The 20,717-nt window shown below is 45.5% G+C and overlaps 1 protein-coding gene and 1 pseudogene across 1 annotated transcript in view; both read right to left on the minus strand.

The window, feature by feature from the left end:
- Window positions 1-2,113: 2,113 nt before the first annotated feature.
- Window positions 2,114-2,965, minus strand: LOC143404454 (nanos homolog 1-like; annotated as a pseudogene).
- Window positions 2,966-13,596: 10,631 nt separating this feature from the next.
- LOC143403984 (KN motif and ankyrin repeat domain-containing protein 4-like) overlaps window positions 13,597-20,717 on the minus strand; it is a 31,471-nt gene continuing 24,350 nt past the window's right edge. The window contains 2 exon segments of the mRNA XM_077110124.1: window positions 13,597-13,701; window positions 16,279-16,479. Of these exon segments, the coding sequence (XP_076966239.1) occupies window positions 13,597-13,701; window positions 16,279-16,479 (306 nt within the window).

The following is a 20,717-nucleotide window of genomic DNA, read 5'->3' on the forward strand; positions in this document are numbered from 1 at the left end:
TTCAAGAGACAATTAAAGCAAATTTCAAAATTAAGTGAAGGCAAGGAGTGAAGCCAGGGGCATTCTAGCCCTGAGCTACATCTCCAGCCCTTTTTATTTTGGGAGAAGTTCTCCCTGAATTGCTCAGGCTGAGCTCTAACTACTAATTAAAATTATAAGTATAATTTTCATTCATTCCTTGCCAAGAGTGACTTGGCAAAAACTTCTAGAACAATGTTCAATAATATTTGTAATGTCAGGCATTATCTTACACCTGTTATTATCAGAAATACTGCACTTTAGCATTAAACTCATCCTTCCTTGGAATTATTTCCTATGGGCTCGACACCGCCATCTGTTGATCATCAATGGTATCACACTCACTAGAGATGGCCTTTTGGAATTCTTAAGGATAATTTATCATTTAAAATATTTTATTATTTAATAATATGTTGTTGTGAACAGAATGTGTTTAGTCAAAATTCATGTGTTGAAGCTGTAATATGGTCATATTTGGAGGCTGGGTTTGGGAGATAATTAGGTTTGGATCAGGTCATGAGTGGGGCCCCTCATGATGTGATTAGAGTCCTTAGGTAGAAGGGGAAGAGAGGACACACTGAAGAGAGCCCAGGGGAGCCCGAGGTGGGAAGGCAGCTGTGTGTGTGCAGGGCAGATGTGAGTGCCCCACACCCAAATTTTTTTACTTTAAAATGTTTTCATATCTAATTACAAGTAAAATTGGTCCGTAGTTTTCTTTACTAGGTTCCCAGATGAGTGACATGTTGATTTTGTAAAGTCCATTAAGATGGTTCCTTTATTGCTGTATTGTTTTGAATAGTTTAAAATGCACATAATATCTATTCTTTGACTATTTAAAGAGTTGCATGTGAAATGACATCAGTCTAGGGTTTTTGAGGAGAATTCAAAAATTTTCTTTCATAATCGTTATGCTTTATATCTTTTTCTAATCTAATACATATGCTTATTGAATACACATGCTTACTGAAGATCATCCATGTGTGGGTTTCAAATTTACTAAAGTAATTCATAACAGTCTCAAGTGTATTTATATTTCTCTACATTGGAGCAAGTTTCCCTTTATTATTTCTTTTTTTTTTTGAGTGTATTCTCTTTTTTATTTTTTATTTTCAGCACCATCTCCAAGTGTATACACAATATGATTATGACTTGGCATGCCGCAGTCTGGCTGGGCACAAAATCACGAGCCACTCACAGCTTTGTAGATTCAAACAGCAATTCTTTATTCCCGATCTCACACCGGCCCTCTCCAAACACGTTCTGGGGAAATCCATGTTCTCTGCCCAAATCCACCTCCTCTGCCTCCCCAAAACTCTCTGAATCCCGGGAGAGACTCAAGGGGAACTCAGGCAGCAGGATATGCCCTATTCCCAGAAGGAATAATCTTAAACCTGGAACCGCCCTAAACCCGGATCGCCCTGGTCCTTGAGCAAGGTCACCTTACATGCAATGTTACTGCAAAATGCCCTATTTCCACGAGTCCTTCCACTAAGCAACATGGGGTACGCTGGCAAGGAAATTGTCATACCTACTTGGCTAATGGCTCCCAGCATGTATTGTCTTTTTTATTTTTTATTTTCAGCACCATCTCCAAGTGTATACACAATATGATTATGACTTGGCATGGTTTTTAAAGGTGAAAAAGGCTAGTTGCTAGTTCAGTTATAAAAGATCTGGTACATAAAAGGAGCTGTATTGTACCTGCTACAGACTGCATTTTACACCTCCAGTTAGGATGGAAACAAGCCACAAGGAGGGAATACCCACCCAAATTAATACTGAAAAGAACTAAATTTCACTTCTTATAATGCTTATATAAAGCATTCTATATAACATAGAATATATTCTATATTAGAATATAACTAAGGACAACTAAAATAGTGCATCAAACAATAAAATAGTCATTTTGCTGACATTCTATAAAATCGTCAGTTTTAAGCTTAGTTCAGAGGCTATTAAAAAAATATACTAGACCTAGTAAAGTGCCTCCATTCATAAAACGAAACATCCAAGATTAGAGATAATTTCATACCAACGTGCATCTAAAATAGGTCGACGTATACAGTAAATAAACAGCATCTCTTGGCTGCCATATTCAGTTAGTGAAATACACATCCAGATCATTGGCAGAACAAAACGGAGGGCAGGCAGCGAATGCGGTAGCGTCAGGTGCCCATAGACTGGACCCCGGCCCTCTGTGCAGCTTCTTGCCTGGCAGGCTGTCCCTGACGCGCGGTGGGCGGCGCTGGCACTTTGGAGAGCCGACAGTACTTGATGGTGTGCGCATTGTCGCCGCTGGGGCCGCACAGGGGGCACGTGTAGCGACGCAGCACCGGGCAGAACACTCTACACCACCCACTCTTCCTTCAGAATGTGGGTGGTGTAGAGAGCCACCGCCTCCTTGTTGTTCTGGCAGAACACGCACACCTGCAGCTCGGGTTTGAGCAGCCGGGCGGCAGCCGTCCCCGAGGTAGCTTGCAGTCGGGGCTCCACCGCCCACGCGGTGGCCCGCTCCTCTCGCGGCGTCACCTCGGGGTGGTGGTGGCGGCGGGCGCACAGCCCAGCAGCACCGCGGCGGCGCGACCTGCTAACGGGCTCAGCTCGGCGAAGCGCTCCTCCAGCAGACCGTTTTCGGCGGGGCCTGCGCATAGCTCCAGCGCGCCCCGCAGGAAGCGGCTCCAGGACCCCAGCTCGTCGCTGTCGTTGTCCTCATCGTAGTCGGGCGGCTCCAGCGCCCCGGGCCCGGTCCCCGTGTTGGGGGGGAGCAACAGGACGAGGACGACGAAGAGGGCGGGGAGCTGCCACCACGGGCGCAGCCTTAGCGTGGTTCGCCGTCCACCGCCTTGGTGATGAGCATAGCGAGCCCCAGGTAGTCGTTCCAGGAGCTGAAGGGCGCGGGGGCGAGGCCACGGCGGGGCGAGCTGGCCGCCCAGGGAAAAGCCTCCATGGGCGGACTGCGGGCCGCATGCCACCTCCCAGTCGCCGGCACAGGCCTGACGGAAGGGACTCGCCTAGCCTGCTCCCTGGCCAGCTGCTCCCTTTATTATTTCTTTACTAGGTTCCCAGATGAGTGATATGTTGATTTTGTAAAGTCCATTAAGATGGTTCCTTTATTGCTGTATTGTTTTGAATAGTTTAAAATGCACATAATATCTATTCTTTGACTATTTAAAGAGTTGCATGTGAAATTACATCAGTCTAGCAGTTTTGAGAATTCAAAAATTTTCTTTCATAACCTTTATGCTTTATATCTTTTTCTAATCTAATTTTATTAATACACATGCTTATTGAAGATCATCCATGAGTGGGGTTTCAAATTTATTAAAATAATTCGTAACAGTCTCAAGTGTATTTATATTTCTCTACATTGGAGCAAGTTTCCCTTTATTATTTCTAATTTTGTGTTTTTGCTCTCTCCTTTTCCTTCTTCCCCTTTTCTTTCTTAGGCTATTATCAATCCTCGTCTTGTTCAGTGATGCACATTCTATATTTACAAATTAAATTTTCATATTTTCTTAATCATTAACTTCTGACCTATAACACTATTGCCCTCTTTCTTCTACTATTGGGGGGGATTTATTTATTTATTTATTTAATTTTTGCTATGGGGGATTGATTGAATCCAGAGGCACTTAAGCCCTGATGCATTTCCCCAGCCCCTTTAAAAAAGAATTTGGGACAGTGTGTTGCTAAATTGCTTAGGGTCTCACTCAGTTGCTGAGACTGGCCTCACTGGCGATCCTCCTGCCTAAGCCTCTGGAGTTACTGGGATTATAGGCATTCACCAACAAGCATGGCTCATAATGTATTGTGGTTTTTTTGTTTGTTTTGCTCTGTTTTGGTACTGGGGATAAAACTTCAGGGCGCTTCACCACGGAGCCATATCTCCACCCTTTTTAATATTTTATTTAGAGACAGGGTCTCTTAAGGCCTCCCTCAATTGCTGAGGCTGACCTTGAACTCATGATCCTTGGTCCTCAGAGTCCTGATCCCATGGGATATTAGATGTGCACTCCCTCCCCCGACTTTTTTTTTTTTTTTTTAACTTCTTCATATAGGTGAATTTTCTTTTCTTTTCTTTGGTGAGTGGGGGTTTGGGTGGGGATTGTTCTTTTGTTGCTGTTGATGTTATTGTTTTTCACTTCTGTTATTTTCTAGTGGCAGTTAGTGACTTTCTTTGGGGTAGCAGCTATGAGCTCAACTGAACCATCAGTTGACCTTCTGGGACAGCATGACCACTGGAGATGACCTTTTGAAACTTGACTAGATTTCAAGGTATTTTGGAACCTATGTTCAAAAGACTAGAGAATCCTGAGCAAGATGGGAACATGTAGATACTGGGCTTGGAGACATCAAAGAGGCAGAAGACACCTTATGGGAAATTCTTAGAGGAGGGGAAAAGGAGCGGCACAGTCTAGCAGGAGGGAGTGACTCACTTGGGCTTGGTGGGTGTTAGGAAGTGGGGAAGCTGGGGCAGACCACAATGGAGTGTGAATCCAAGGCTGGAGTTCAGAGAACTTCTGTAGGCAGGGGAGCTATTGATGGGTCTAGTTGAGGGCAGGATGCCATGAGCTGAGAGGGGTTCACCAGATGCAGTGGACAGCTGGGTGGTGGGCACTCCTGCCAGATCAGTTCTCAAAGTCAGGGTGCGTTGGAACTCAGGAGCACTTTGGAAGAGTCCTAGGTACAGCTGTTGTTGGAATGAAAGTATTTGGAGAGGCTCTGGGTCCCTAAGGGAAAGGAGCTATGAGAAGAAAAGAGAATGAAAACTTTTCAATGGGTAGGAGGAGAGAGGATCTGAGATGGAGCCCTGGGGAGGAGAGCCAGGGAGAGCAGCATGGCAGAAGCCCAGGACAGAGCAACACTAAGCTCAGGAAGTCACTGCATTAGCACTGCACATGGTGGAGGAGTGACAAAACAGAGGAAGAGAGAATGGGAGACACTGTTCCCAGTAGAGGGCTCCCTCATTCTGGCACCAAACCTGTAACAGAGTGTTAAGGAGCAAATTGGAAGCACTGATGGGAAGTAGGTTCTAGAAAGAAGGGGTTCTTACTGTTGTTGGGGGGTCAGACTTTTCCTTATCTGGCTAGGTAGCACATTCTTGTTGAAAATATTGACTGATGCTTTTTTGTTGTTGTTGTTTCTTGGTGGTCATGCTGGGGCTTGAACCCAGGGCCTTGCACATGGTAAGCAAGCACTGTGCCAACTGAGCTATAGCCCCAGCCCCTGGTGCTTTCTTTTAAAAAATTTTGTCAAAGAGAAGTCCACTAGATGAAGAAACCTAAACTATGGAGTATCTCCTTCATATTAGAGACTTGCTTCAAGTTTCCTATCAATAGATGTCTCTCTAAATATTGGGAATATTTGATTGTGGATTGTGAATATGTTGAACTTTTCCATGCAAATGATGCCTAACAAATGCCTGTGGGCTCTCAATAAATGTTAGTCCCCCCACCTTCCACTCCAAGTACTTTTTAGGTAAATCAGGCTCAGTGTTCCACCCTAGGGAGGTAGGTTATTCCAGATTAGAAAGGAGATCAAGTCTGCTCCCGGGGGCTAGACGTGTCTGCTTCCAGGACCAGGCTGTGTTCTTGCCAGCCTGGCTTGACCTTTCCAGGCACATCAGCATTTACCTCTGCTAAGACTGCTCTCTTCTTTGTCTCTCTCTCTCTCTCTTTTTTTTTTTTTTTTTTTTTTTGGTATCAGGGATTGAACCCACAGGCACTTGTTCACTGAGCCATATTTCCATTCCTTTTTAATATTTTATTGAGAGACAGGGTCTCACCGAGTTGCTTAAGGCCTCGCTAAGTTGCTGAGGCTGAGTTTGAACTTGTGATCCTCCTGTCTCAGCTTCTAGGATTCCAGGCATGCTCCACGGTGCCTGGCTCACGTTGTCTGTCTGCAACTGGGTAATCACTTTGGAAGCTACAGGAAAGTCCTCTTGCTTCCAGACTGCACATAGAACAGGAGGCATGTGGAAAAGGTCACTGTGTCATCAAATGTGACTTGTCCTCCAACAAACACTCATACAAACCATGCTGGATTCTAGTAGACAAAAGTCTGTCCAGATCTTGAACAACTCTCCTAGCCCGTGATGGAACATGAATTCAAAGGGCATCACCATGTTGTGTGGTGTGAGGGATCAGTTTCTGGTTTTCAGGATTATTTTTACTGTCTTGATAAGTGACTGAAAGGTGTCCAGGTCTAGTACCCTGAATAGACATGCTTGGCTATTCTGATGCTTATCTGAAATTCTTAGAATTAAAAATATTGGGGATTTTTTCAGATTTTGGAATAATAACATACACCTGATGTGTTTGGGATGGAACCAAACCTAAACATGAAATTTTAATTTGTGTATATGAGTGTATTGTGGGGGTGGTCTGAAGATTGAACCCAGGGATGCTTTAATAGTGAGCTCCATTCCCAGCTATTTTTATTTTGAGATACGGTCTCATTAAATTGCCAAGTTTGGTCTTGATCTTGTGATCCTTCTTCTTCAATCTTCTGAGTAGCTGGGATTACAGACGTGTGCCACGTTGCCTGTTAAAATTCATTAATGTTTTCTAAACACCTTTTACCCATATATCCAAGGGAATTTTATGCATTATTTTTAATGATTTTATACATGAATCCAAGTTTCATGGTATGGAATTTTCTACTTGTAGCATCATGTCAGAACTCAAAATGTTTCTGACTTTGGAGAATTTAGGGCTTTAGGTTTTTAGATTCAGGATGCTCAATTTGCATTATTTCAGGAAACCTTTCCCATGGAAGATAAAAATTGCAAATAACTATAATTTATTTTAGAAATTTTCCAAAAAAAGTAAGAAAATGTCAATTTGTTTGATTCTTCAACAGAATGCATCTAACAACAGTTTACTTCTCTAGACTCTTTGAATCTCTCACCTCAAAAACTTTCTCCTTGCTGTATTCACCAGTTTTGAACTATTATATCATGATTTTTTTCTTTTTGTCTTCTTCATTGTACCTGGAAATTGAACTTGGGTCTTTGGGCACGCCCACAATCACTGTATGACTGAATGACACCCTAGACCTTTTAATATTTTATTTAGAGACAGGGTCTCTTTAAGTTGCCCAGCCTGGCCTCAACCTGTGATCCTCCTGCCTCAGCTTCCCAAGTAGTCAGGGTCACCAGCATGCTCCATGTCTCACTATTAGACTTTCTTAATCCTAATCATGCCCAATCCTCATGAGATCAGGTGCCAAAGCCTTTTGTATATCACAAATTTCCCCCAGAGAGAAGCTACTAGCCATCTCATTGAGACAAAAATGAATTGACTTGTGCCTTATCAATATCCTGTTCTGGTGGCACTTTAAGAAGCCATCATTCAACAGTCTCAGCCTCTCTCCAGGTTCTGGAATCCATTCTAACTCAGACAGATGGGGTCTAGGTTAGAGGAACTCTGGTCACATGGGAAGGTTTTAGTCTTATGTTCAATATAAGTGGTCCCAGGAAATCCAGCCTGGACCTACACATTAATGAGGTTTATTCCTGTCTGCTCTGTATGAGGTCAAGAGCTAGGTAATGGGAGTTAAGAGGGGAAAAAACATAAAATCTCCATGCCTGCTTTCCCTCCAGAGTTTAGTGATGGAGACACATCTAGGCACGTAAAATATGATCCATTACACCCAAGGAAATTATGTGGAGAACAGCTTCTCAAATTGCATTAAGAACAAATGCTAGCCGGGTACCTTGGCACATGCCTCTAGTCCCAGCACATGGGAGGCTGAGGCAGGAGGATCACAAATTCAAAGTCAATCATCAATCTCAGCAATTTAGGAAGCCCCTGAGCAACTTAGTGAGACCCTGTCTCAAAATAAAAAATAAAAAGGGCTGGGGATGTGGGGCTGGGGTTATAGCTGAGTTGGCAGAGTGCTTACCTTGCATGCACAAGGGCCTGGGTTCAATCCCAGCATGAGAAAGAAAGAAAGAAAATGAAGGAAGGGAGGGAGGGAGGGAAGGAGGAAGGAAAGAAGGAAGGAAGGGGGCTGAGTATATGTTTAAGTGCCCCTAGCAACCTGGGAGTCTGAGGCAGGAGAATTACACATTTCAGGCCAGTCTAGGCAACTTAGCAAGAACCCATCTCAAAATTAAAAATAAAATGGGCTGGAAACGTAGTTCATTTGTGAAGCACTCCTGGGTTCAATCTCTATCTACTACCACATATGCAAAGAAAAAAGAAAATGCTTCCCCTCAAAATGTGTGACTGACCAACCTTTTCATAAATCCCCTTTTATGAGTTTTCTTGGACCGCCATGTCAAATTACCACACACTGTGTGGCTTAAGGCCACAAAATTTACTTTCATAATTCTAGTTATTTGTTTCCAGCAGCTTCTGGCTCCAGGTTTCCCCTGCATGGTGGCTGCTTCGTTCCAATACTGCCTCTATCCTCAGATGGCCTCTAAGTGGGGTCCTCATTGTTGAGCTGATGATGTTGGTTTGGGACATGCTGTATTTAACCTTCCTGTGGGCTAGTCAGAGGGAAGTGTCCACATGGAAGTGAGGCTGAACAGGGGTGGTGTGGTAGATTCATGGCCTTTCATCCAGGTGTGAGTGTGTCTACATTACTTATATCTAATACAATGTAAGTGCTATGTAAGTAGTTGTTTTATTGTGTTTAGTACCCATGAAATACATCTTTCAGTTCACAGTTGGTTGAATCCACAGATGTGAAGCCCTCAGATGTGGAGGGCTGGCGGACCTGGGGAAGTCAAGCTGCTAAGCACATGGCCAGGTCTAGGGGAAGGGAAAGCTCTCTGCGGAGCTCTGCCCTGAGCCAAGCACTGTGCTGAGTGCTCTAGCTAATTAAATGCTTGCAAGAACAGAGGAGGAACTGCCGTCCCAGTTTTCAGATCTACAACATAAATTGCCAAGTGGCACACTGGGATCCAACCCCTGAGACATCTGAGTAGACACCAGGCCTACGTTGGCTTCCGCAGGCTGCATACCCAGAGGGGGCATGGGAAAGACACTCACCTAGGGCAGTTACCGAAGGCAAGGGAGGTATGCATTGGAGCCTTCATGGAGCAAGGGTTGCCCTGGTCACATCAGGAAGTAGTTTCTCACCACTGCCCTGGGCATCTGTCACAGTCTTTCTATCTGAAGAGTTTCTTGTGACCCTCAGGCCACATGGCTGACCCTGGCACCAGTAGCTTCTGAGATCCACATGTTACAACCTGGACACCAGAAGGGGGTTGAAGCCCTCTTCTAAATCCCAGCTTCTAGTTCCTGATTGGCACAGGTAGTGTCTGGTACCTGTCTTTTGGGGGCCAGATTCAATATAGTTCTCTTGTTGGAACATGGTAGCTTACTGGTGCAGTCCTTGGATGAGGGATGGGTCTAGGAAGGGAGGTTTCCAGGCCAGAGGTAGTCCAGGAGGCAGCTACTCCATAAGCTTATTCTTTGCTCTTGATCTGATCCCCACTCCTAGTTCCTTCTTGCTCCTACCTTCAATTTTTCTTGACCTCTACTCATGCAAATTCAGCTTCTGTCCTCATGTCTCTTGCACTCTGTGGTTGCACTCTCTGACAATAATCCACCACTGTTGCCTGAAACTCTACATGTTTTGTATTCGAAATGCTCAGATAATTCAATGGCTTTGCATAGATTTCCACACCACGTCATTTCAAACTCACTGATTGATTTAAGAACTGGCTGCCTTAGGGATCCCAGTTTCTATTTAGACATCTGCCAGGTGACCCCCTTCTACAGGTCTTTTGGCTGAGTGCTTCCACTTTGGGCATGAACAGGGGATGGTACCAGGAGGAGACATTCACCATACCTAGCTTTGCCATGATGCTCCTTCCAAAAGGCTTTCCTAAGCTTTTCAATGCTGAAGGCCACTAATGCTATAGCATTAGACACTTGAGATTGCCATAGGGTGCTGAGGACATTTGTCCAACTCAACAGAGATCCAAATGTACTGTGTGTTAAACAAGTTAGAGTATTATTCCTTGCTGAAATATCAAATAGGGAATGAGTAGTCCAGAGCAGATTGGATGGGGACGAGGCTGCTTCTGACTCGCTGTTCCATCATCCCTCAGGTGTAGGCCTCATCTTCATGGATCAAGCTCTCTGGTTACCACATTCCAGCCAGTGGGAGGGGGAACATGCATCCCCTTCACTTTCAATGCAGGAGACAGAGTTTCCACCCTTTGCCTTGCTAATAGCTCATTAGCCAGAACTTAGTTGCTTGGCCACACCAGACTGCAAGAGGGGCTAGGAAATGGAGTCTGACCCTGGGTGGTTATGTGCCCAGCTAAAATTTGGGAGTTGTGTTACTAAGGAGGAAGAGAACCTAGATATGATGGACAATGGTACCACCATTCTCCTATCACCCATTTCTGATGCCTCTCCATCATTCAGTATGTCACCTCATCTCGGCATGTCCCAGTTACTGATTCCTTTGCTGCTGGGCTCTGTCTTCATCCCCACCCAAATTGCTCTATATCCAGTTTCTCTTAAGAACCTTCCAACTGATCCCTTTGCTTCCAGTCTCCCCCTGTCAACATTGGAAGAAGTTAATCTGATCAAATGGCCCCCTATTCAGGAAATTTTCATGGGTTCCCACTGCCCATAGCAATTTGCTTTGTTTTTGTTTTGTTTTGTTTTGTTTTGTTTTTCCCTGTACTGGACTTGAACTCAAGGCTACCCTACCACCAAGCTACAACTCCAACTCTTTTTATTTTCATACCAGGAATTGTACCCAGAGGGGTTTCACCACTGAGCCCTGTTCCCAGCCCTTTTTACTTTTTGAGATAGGATCTCACTAAGTTGCTGAGGCTGGCTTTGAACTTGAGTCACTGGGATTACAGGCACACACCACCATGCCTGGCCTTTTTCAATTTTTGTTTTGAGATAGAATCTCACTAACTTGCTGAGATGGGTCTCAAACTTGCTAACCTCCTGCCTCAATCTCCTGAGTTTCTGGGATATAGCTATGAACCACTGTGACTGGCAGGGTGTGCACGGGATTTCTGAATCTTTGAAGTTAGCAAATTTTGCACAGATGTGCATTTTTCTGAGAGCTTCCATTCTCCAAGTGGTCTGTGAAGCAGACTTCTGGAGTTCCAGGCTCAAATCCTAATTCTTAAGATTAACACGTGACACATCTTCCAACTTCACCCCCAAATCTCATCTCTGTGCACTTCTCCCACACAACTAGAGTCATCCTGAAGTTCTCTCTGCTCACCAGGCCACGCCTTTTCATGTGCCCAGTCCAGTGTCTGCTGCTCTGTCCCCAGTGCTCTAGCTAGCTCCCACCCACCCTTATGGCTTCATCCAAAGCCACCTCCTGTGGGAGCTTTCCTGACTCCCTCTGGCAGTCAGTTTCCACAGCACTGTGCAGCCCTTACTCCCCTGTGAACCGGGAGGAGGTGTGGAACTTTGAAGAAGAGGGGTCTAGTTGGTGGTCTTTAGGTCAAGTGGGAATTGCCATAGAAAGGAATTGAGGTATTTCTAGGGGGATCCTGGTTAGTACTTTTATGAGGGGCTGTCAGAAAAGCTGGAACTCAGACCATCCAGCTCTCCAGCTTCCTTTTTCAAGATGTGATTCTTCCTCTTCCATGAGCTCCTATCATCTGTCATAGGTCCCTAGCCAAAGCCTGGGCCATGAGGATTAGACTTACAGCCTTCAAAACTGTAAGCAAAATAAACCTCTTTTTCTTCATAAGTAGGCTGTCTCAGGTATGTTGTTATAGAAATTTAAAAATGAACTAATATAGACCTGCACTGTGAGTTCCCAAGAATCAATAGCAGAGAAATGCACAGAAATTTTGAGACAGAAGACTGAGAGGCAGCACTTTTAATATACAAACAGTAAGGACAGGCCAGAGCCCTGCTACCTGAACTGTGGATGTAGCCCAATAGCCTCAGCATCCTCTGGAAACTGGTCAGAAATGCAGACTCTCAGTCCCCACCCCAGACTAACTTCTTTCTAACAAGAACCCAGAGGACTTATATGCACATTAAAATTTGCAAAGCACAGGGACAGAGAATGTATAATTGTAGTTTTTTGTTCTAACAACATGTTTTGTGGTCAAAATAAATCCATTTAAAGCACTTTTTCCCCTCATTATTTGCCCCAACCTCTTCACTTCTGAGCAGCATCAACACGCATGAATGCTCTTGCTCTGAGTCTTGGCATCTCTTGAATCACAATAGCATAAAGAAGTTTTCCACACCATTTCTGAGGACAGCCTTTATGGGTTATAAACTGGATTCCAAAACTTCCATCAGCAGTTTGTTGTGCAGCACCTCCAGGAGGTAGGTTGTAGGATGATTTCTGCTTTTAGAGATGATGAAACCGGGGTCCCAGGAAGCTTTGTGACTCACCCAGTGAGTGCCATGCAAGTTAGCATTCCAGCCACAAGAAAAACTCATTCTTTCGCGTTTTCAGCAGGAAGCTCACCAACCTGGATGTCTCTTTTCTTTTTATATAAAGGGGAGTTTTGTGGGGTAGGTTTTTTTTTTTTTTTTTTTTTTTTTTTTTTTGGCATAAGAGGTGTTCAGAAAGAACAATTCATAGATAATCTATGTGAGCTACTGAATATGAACCATGCATGTGTGGGGCTAGAGAACAGGGAATTCTCAAGAAGGAATTGTCCAGTGGAGAGAGGTCAGTGCGGGGAGGGCCCTGCCCTGTGCACCCACTCCTGCTGCAGCTATGGCTCAAGGGCTCTTCAGCTAGGAGCCCTGACACCTCAGAGCAGATGCTTGCTCACAGGAACAGCGCTGGGGATTACTGTGAGGCTACAGATGAACGTGGTGGCTTCTGAATGACAATAATCCATCTCCAGGATCTCACTTGGATTCGTTTCCTCTGTGGACTGGGAATAGCTGATAGAATTGGACCCTGCCACTCTGTGATGCACATCTTTGACATGGACTTCCTGATTAATTCCATTTCCTGGGGGCAGATTGGAGCCACTGGATGACTCAGAAATGGTTAAGAGTGTTATAGTTGGCAATGATGCCAATATGCTTCTTCCCACCTTGACTGAATTCAAGATTTCTCTGTCAAGCCCCAAATGGGACTTGCTCATTTTCACCTGACTTCATGGTGATTTCCCAAAGGTCCTCTTGAGAATGATTTAATTCCTTGCCATCCTCTCTAGACATGCATATTCAGTGGGACATATCTGTATATATTTGATTAAAAACAAAATGACAATGCATTTTAAAATTCCTTGTAAAAAGTATTGCTTTTCTAATGTGCGAATGTGTTCCTGCCTGCCTACCACACAGTGTTGCCAAGGCAGAGTCACAAGGAATTCAAGGTTGAAAATGTTTGGGATTTGGGCCAAAGCTAATGCTCCCGCACTCTGCACCTTGAACCCCACTCTGAAACCCGTGTTGTTATAGGGCTTGGCCTTAGGGGTAATCTACAAAGCATCCTAATGAGCAGAATTACACAACAGGAATGTATGTGCATATGACATAGTTCCTTCTCTTGAGGGGCAACCCTCAGGCTGTGACCCTGTCCTCTCCAAGGGTGAGGGAGGAGTGCACAGGAGGAGCCTTTTCTTCCTGGCTGCTGGTTCCTCTGCAGCCTCTATAGCCCCAGGGACCTGCCCCACTCTGCGTGGTCCCGCAGAAGCCCTGCAATTTCCACATGGGAAGGTGATTGCAGAACGATGGACAGAGCGGTGTGGCTAGCCTACAGAGGAGGAAGAAAGGAGAAATAAATTGTACCCTATCTGCCTCAAGATCCAGCGAGAGAGTGGGATTGGGGGCACGCCTGGGGCGGAGGGGTCTATGCCAAGTAGCCCAGGGAATATGCCCTGTGCCTCTGCCGGGAGTTCTGTGTTGACAGCAAACGTTCACTGTTGATGAGAGATGCTGGGCCTCGGAGCCCCCACAGGAAAGACTCCAGGAGCAGACGGGCTGCCCTCTCCTGTAATGCAGAGCAGCAGGCACAAGCCTCAGTACCCACCAGGAGCCTTACACTGGAATGTCTCACTCTGTGGATGGAGACACTGTGCTCACCCAAGACACCTGGGTGTCAATTCAGGTGTGAATCCTGAGGGAAGCCTGAGCTATGTGACTGGCCCTGGGTGGGGTCTAGAACCCATCTTCATGCTGCTCACACTGTCTGGCTTTCCTACCCTGACCCACCTCTGCTAAAGCAGATACCTGCCTCCATGTTGTACCTAGCATTAATGTCCCTCCTTCTAGGTTAGAGCTTTGCCCTGCCCTGCCCTGCAACAGACCTGGCCCTCAGAGCTGCCCTGGCACCTCCCCATCCAGCACTTGGTGGCGGTTGGCTGTCTAAACTCACTTGGGTTTCAGTACGCGCCCAACCCAGGTTCTCAGTGGCATTATTGACATTTGGGGCCAGATAACTCTTACTTCACTGCTGTCCCTGGGCGCCTTCAATGTTTAGAGCACCCCGGGCCTCTGCCCACCAGAAGCCAGGAACACTCCTGCACTCCTGGTGACACATACAGATGGCTTCAGACATTGTCAAATATCCCCCGAGGGGCACTTTCCCTCCTTGATTATCTGGGCTAACCAGGAACTCCCAAAACTCACACCCTGCCTGACCCACAGCCCTCCCCTCTCAGCCCTCTTCTGGGCAGTAGTGGTGGTCACTTCTGAGAAGGCTCTGGGTCTATGATGTACAGCCCTGATTTAGGTTAAGGGCTGCCTCCCTCATCCCCAGGGCACCCCGGCAGGGAGCTTGGGAACCCAGACCTTCTGACCTCATGATATTTGGAAAAGGGCTTGTATCTTCAGCAACCCACCCTGTTCCTGTGTGAATTTCAAGAGGGTCTGTGTTTTCTAATTATTTCAGAAATGACTTTAGGGCAGAACTGGGGTTTGCAGGACACGGGGACTCTGGACAGGGAGCCTGCTGTCTGGTGTGATGCAGGGGATTCGGCTTGAAAGCTGAAGGATCAATCTTGGGTAGTTCGGATGTAACCAGGAAAAGGTGCTATCCCTGGACAGGGCTCCCCTCTCCAGGCTTTCTTTCCCCTTGGATTGTGGATGTTAACAAAGCCTAAGATGTCTGCTTGAGCCCTGGGATTGGAATGCCAGGGTAATGGATGCCAGAGTCAGGCCGGAGCTGGGATCTCTGCTCTAAGGATGGACTCTCTGTAGCTTGAGCATGTGAGGGAACATTTCTAGGCCTGTTTCTCTATCAGCAAATGTGAGGATCACTGTGCCTGCCTCGCTGGATCATGAAGAGGATGAGCAATGATGCGTGGGAAAGGTTTAGTTCCCATGAGCATCCAGAAACTGGGCCTCCTGTAGCTTCTGATGAGTAGTCTCTAAAGTTTGGGGTTCACTTATTCAATTGATGATTCATTTGCTGATATGCAGTAGGCTCTCTGAAAGATGCAAAGATTCACCTGAGACCTAGAGATATGCTGCTTCCGTGGGACAACAACGAGGATGATGGAAGAGCTGGATGTTGGGCTCAGGAGTTCAAGGGAGGTGGGTTCCACCAGCTGTGTGATCTTGGGTACCTTACCCCATGTACCTTACCATTTGGGACCTCCGTTTCCTCTAGCAAAATGGTGGCAGCTATATCAACCTCAGAAGGTCATTGATTTTAGCACAGGTTAGTTATCATCATCATCATCATCATCATCATCATCATCATCGTTATTATTATCATCAATGTCCTCACCTTACCGAGACCTTTATTTAAGAAGCCTGGGTCTAGCAGGGCTACTTCACAGGCTGGCTTGGTGGAATAGGCCAGTTTGCAGTGTGGATTAATATCAGAGAGGTATTTCTAGTTTCACAACTAGAGATGACTCTCTAAAGTTTGCTCCTTCGTCCAGTTGTCCAGAGCCGTGGGTTTTCCAGCCGTCAGGCTCCAAGCACTATATTGCCTCATTAAATCTACAACAGCCTTGTAAGGTTGTGCCACAGTCCGGCCGCAGCAAAATAACTGGGGGGGGGGGGTGACAAACAGGAGTGGGAGCGTTTATTGTAGGACTGGAGGTGTATATATACATTCCACACAGCTTATCTAATTAACATAAACTAGATACAGCAGTCAACCAATAAGGAATCTCCACACTTAATGGCTCGCTGGCGTTACTTCACAAACCACTCCCTCTGGCATTTTGCCAGGTGCCATCCAGACTTGTTTACAGACTCTAACAAGGTTGATTTCTTTTTCTACCACTGTATGGTTCCCTGGATTCTGCTGGCCTATGAGGCACTTTTCAGGACCAGAAGTTAAACACTAACCTACTTGTTAACTGATCATAAGTCTCACCTTATCAGTCAGGCTGCTGTCCCAGGCCAGGTGGGCCAGGAGCAGGCGCACCAGGTTGCCATTGACATGGTGACAGGCCATCATGAGAGCCCACAATCCATCGTGGTCCTGCAGGTTGACAATTGCCTGGCAGCTCAGTAGCACTAGAACCATGTCCTCCTAGTCGTGGGTGACCCCCAGCATCAGGGCAGTCTGGCCTCCCTGCACACGGGGCAACGGGGATATGGTGAGGCTGCTGGGGTGCCAGGGTGCTCAGCAGGGACTCCTCAAGAAAGTGACCATTCCTTCCAACGTGGCTTTCCTTCTCTGTCTGGCAGAATTCTACTTCCCTAGGGTGCCAGTCATGTACTCCATCTGCTCTAAAGGCTTTTCAACCCACCACCATCACCCAGGTGGGACTCATTACACTGGGCATCACAGCTTGTCAATCTCCTGGTCTCAAGGACTAGACAGTTGTTGGCAGGGACTGTCATCTTTGTCTCTGTCTCCACAGGACCTAGCACCCAGCACTGATACATGTGGAGCCATGGGGGAGATGAAGGTTGAGTGCTTCAGTGGCCTGCCTTCCTATCACCGCCCTGGCCCTGCCTTCCCCAGGAAGCCTTGGTCTGCTCCACGCCTCTGGTCTGCTCCACGCCTCTGGCCTTTTTAGATTAATGATACCCAGAAGCCTTTGTTTCAAGAAGATCTCATGTCCTTGTGGCTATTTCTAATCTGTAGCTGTTGACATCCCTGTGATCACCAGCGGACACAGCAAGAGAATCAGAATGAGAGTCCCATCTCCAGCTCTGCCAGCCACCAGCATGGAACCCGGGCTGCCTCACTGCCTTCCCTGAATCCTAACTTTGTTTACAAATGAATGGCCTTTCTGTGTGTATCTCACAGGACTTTTGTGGGAATCACATAAGATAAAGGATGTAATTAGAGTACTGTGTGGTGGTAATTTTTCTGATTAAAAATGAACAATATCTTATTTCCCATAGATTTTCTTGTACATACTATTTAAAATTTTTTATTGGTTCTTTTTAGTTTCTCATGACAGTAGAGCTTATTTTGACATATTGTACATATACGGTGTATAACTTCCCATTCTTGTGGTTGTACACGACATGGAGTTACACTGGTTGTGTATTCATATTTGAACGTAGGAAACTTATGTCTGATTCATTCAACTCTTTCCCATACCCATCTCCCTTGTATACACTATTTACATGTCGATATTTTCCTATAGTCCTCTTATACGGATTTATTATATTTTGTCCCTGTGGTTCTCCTGAGTTCCAGGCAGGTCAGCACTTCCTCTCTGATGGGATACTGGGCTTTGTAAGATGGCAAGAATAAGGCAAAGACTGTGTTTTCCTTCCTTTCAGATTCCTTGTGGCTCTGAACGCCATGTCTAAAAAGTGCTGAGGACGAGTTTGCTGCTGTGCTGGCTGATTACAACTCCAATCTGCAGTCCCTGTGCATTCTGCTACCCTGTTCAGCACCCTGGGGCTTTGAAAAAAGAAAGAGGACTTGGAATCAGAAAAATTCAGGTTCTGCCACTTATGACCCACATGAATGTGTGCAAGATATACTCCATATCTCTCCCTGATCAGGGAATACAGGAATGACCAGCATTCTTGGTCTGGTAGACTTGTAGTGAGCCCTGGGCATATGTTAGCTGTCAGGGTCTTCATGTGGGTTGGAGATGGAGTATGGTAATTACTCAGTTCGTGGTGTGCATTACTAAATGTCCTAGTCCCCATTTCTCTGAAATCCAGTCACATCTTTCCAGAGAAGCCTGTGTGCATTTTTGGTGTGTTTTACTCAGCCCCAAGGTAATGGCTGTTCACTGGATGAACCCAACCATGATTTTCCATACAGACCCCTCTCCCCAACTGTCAGTTAACCAAATGGCATTTGCAGCTTGCCCTTCCATCTACCCCTCTTCTTGACACAGGATCCCTTCTTCCCTCACTGTTTCTCTGGTCTAGCTCAATACAGTTTAATTCAGTGGTCATTTACAGAGTCTTACTGGTCACCAGGCTCTGCACTGACCCTGGAGATAAAAAGACAAAAAAGTAGCTTATTCCTAGGAGACTCCCAACTCCATTCCATTTTACCTGGCCTCTCCACCTGTCCTCATATTTAGAGGTCCCATAGTAGCTGCAGGGGACAGCTGCAGCTATGAATTCCCATCCCTTGTTGGGGGAGCTGGGGCAACTCCCTTTCTCTCCTAGAGCACAGGTGTTTCCTCTGAAAAAATAATAGTTTGGCCTTGATCACTGCTGAGCATCCTTCTTGGAAGAGGCCAGGTTAGAGAAAAATTCACATTTATGGGAAAAATATTATTTAAAATGAAAATAGCTATAGGGAGTCTTGTGAAATAGGAGTTGTAGGTGAGTGAAAATACTTTGTAAACCAGAAAGTGATCTACAAATATCTGTGTGTGGCTATCAGGAGGATGGCTATTGGATGGATGAAGTGTCCAAAGTGGCTTTGCCATCAGGTTAGGTCACTGCAGTTGCATTGGGGGAGTGTGGAAGAGTGGAGCTGAATCAGTTTTGCGTGGGGTTTCTTGCCTTTCTCCATATCTAGTTTCAGATACTATCTGTTTATTCTCTCTTTTTCTTTTCTTTTTTTATGGTACTAGTATTGAACCCATGAGCCCAGGAGCATTTTGCCACTGAGCTGAATCCCAATCCTTTTCCTTATTTTACTTTGAGCCTCTCACCAAGTTATCCAGGCTGGCTCAGATTGTCATCCCCGAGCCACACTCAATCTCCTAAGTTCCTGGGATGACAGGCATGTGCACCCAGTTTAGATGATGTTTTTAAGGGTGTTTGTATAGGAAACAGTCCTGGAAGATAGAGGTGATATCTTCTTCTAAAACATTGCCCAATATAAGAGATAAAAGGCTGAGACAGGAGGATCTCAAATTTGAGGTCAGCCTCAGCAACTTCACAAGATCCTCTCTCAAAATAAAATATAAGAAAGGACTGGGGAGGGGCTCCGGTTGTGGCTCAGTAGTACAGCACTTGCCTTGCACATGTGGGGCACTGGGTTTGATCCTCAGCATCACACAAATAAATAAAATAAAGGTACTGTGTCTATCTACAACTAAAAAAAAAAGAAAGAAAGAAAAAGAAAGGACTGGGATGTGGCTTAGTGGTTAAGCATCCCTGTGTTCAATCTCTAGTATAAAAAAAAAAGGATAAAATCTCAGATACTTCACAGTTCTTGACAGTTATGCCATCATCTATGTTCACTCCAAAGGGACAGGAAAGGGGCTGGGGTTGTGACTCAGTGGCAGAGCGCTGGCCTAGCATGTGTGAGTCCCTGGATTCGATCCTTAGCACCACATAAAAATAAATAAATAAAACAAAGGTGTTGTATCCAACTGAAAAATAAATATTAAAAAAAGGGGGACAGGAGAGTGAAATGTACCCTATTCATTCCTGTGTGGTCAATATGGCAAGTGACCTTTGGAGGGATTCCCACTATTCTATGCAGTACCTTGTCCAACTCAAAGCCCTGCTAGGTAAGACCACTCCCCTGCCCTGTGTTCTCAAGAAGAGGATTCCAGGCCCCAAGGCTCTGATTGCCTTGAATACCTTTGCTGCTCACAAGATTTCTCTTGGTGTGAACCTCAAACAACTTCTACCTAATCACTCTATGAAAAGTTCAGAACACTGATTTTGGGTCACTTTACACATTTATCAGAGTTGCTTGGGGTAACAGACAGGCTGCTTGAGAAGAGCATAGAGTTCCTGACATTGGAGGTCATGGGCTCAGAGAGCATTATAATGAAGCTGGAGGCTGGGTGCCCCTGGCATATGCCTGTAGTCCCAGCAGCTCAGGAGGCTGAGACAGGAGGATGTGAGTTCAAAGGCAGTTTCAGCAATTTAGCTAAGCCCTAAGCAACTGGGTGAGATCATGTCTCTAAATAAAATACAATAAAGGGCTGGGGATGTGGCTCAGTGGTGAATGCCCCTCAGTTCAATCCCTGGTAATAATAATAATGATGATGATGATGATGATGATAATAATATGAAGTTGGAGACTATTTGGTATTTTACAAATTAAAAATAAAAGGGTTGGGGGGGGAGGAAATCACTGAGGTGACTTTCAAGTGTTGTTCTTACCAGAGGCAAAGGTACCCAGTGAGTTAGTGGGTCCATGTGTCCTAGTAGACCCAAATGTCCTGACTCCTTGGCTACTATCTTTATTGTAGGGACCTTTTGGCTCTTGGCAGAAATTACTCTTAGCATCTTGACCCACAGGACTGTTCCTGGGAACCACAACATGATTTATGTGCCCAAAACAATGTCATCACACGCTGGTGGAGAGGGAAGAAAGACAGGAACATTTTCTTTATTTTTCTTTTTTATTCTTTGGGTACCAGGGATTGAACTCAGGGGCACTCAACCACTGGTATGCATCCTCAGCTCCTTTTT

This window comes from Callospermophilus lateralis, chromosome 7 (assembly GCF_048772815.1).
Source record: "Callospermophilus lateralis isolate mCalLat2 chromosome 7, mCalLat2.hap1, whole genome shotgun sequence".
Lineage (NCBI taxonomy): Eukaryota > Metazoa > Chordata > Mammalia > Rodentia > Sciuridae > Callospermophilus > Callospermophilus lateralis.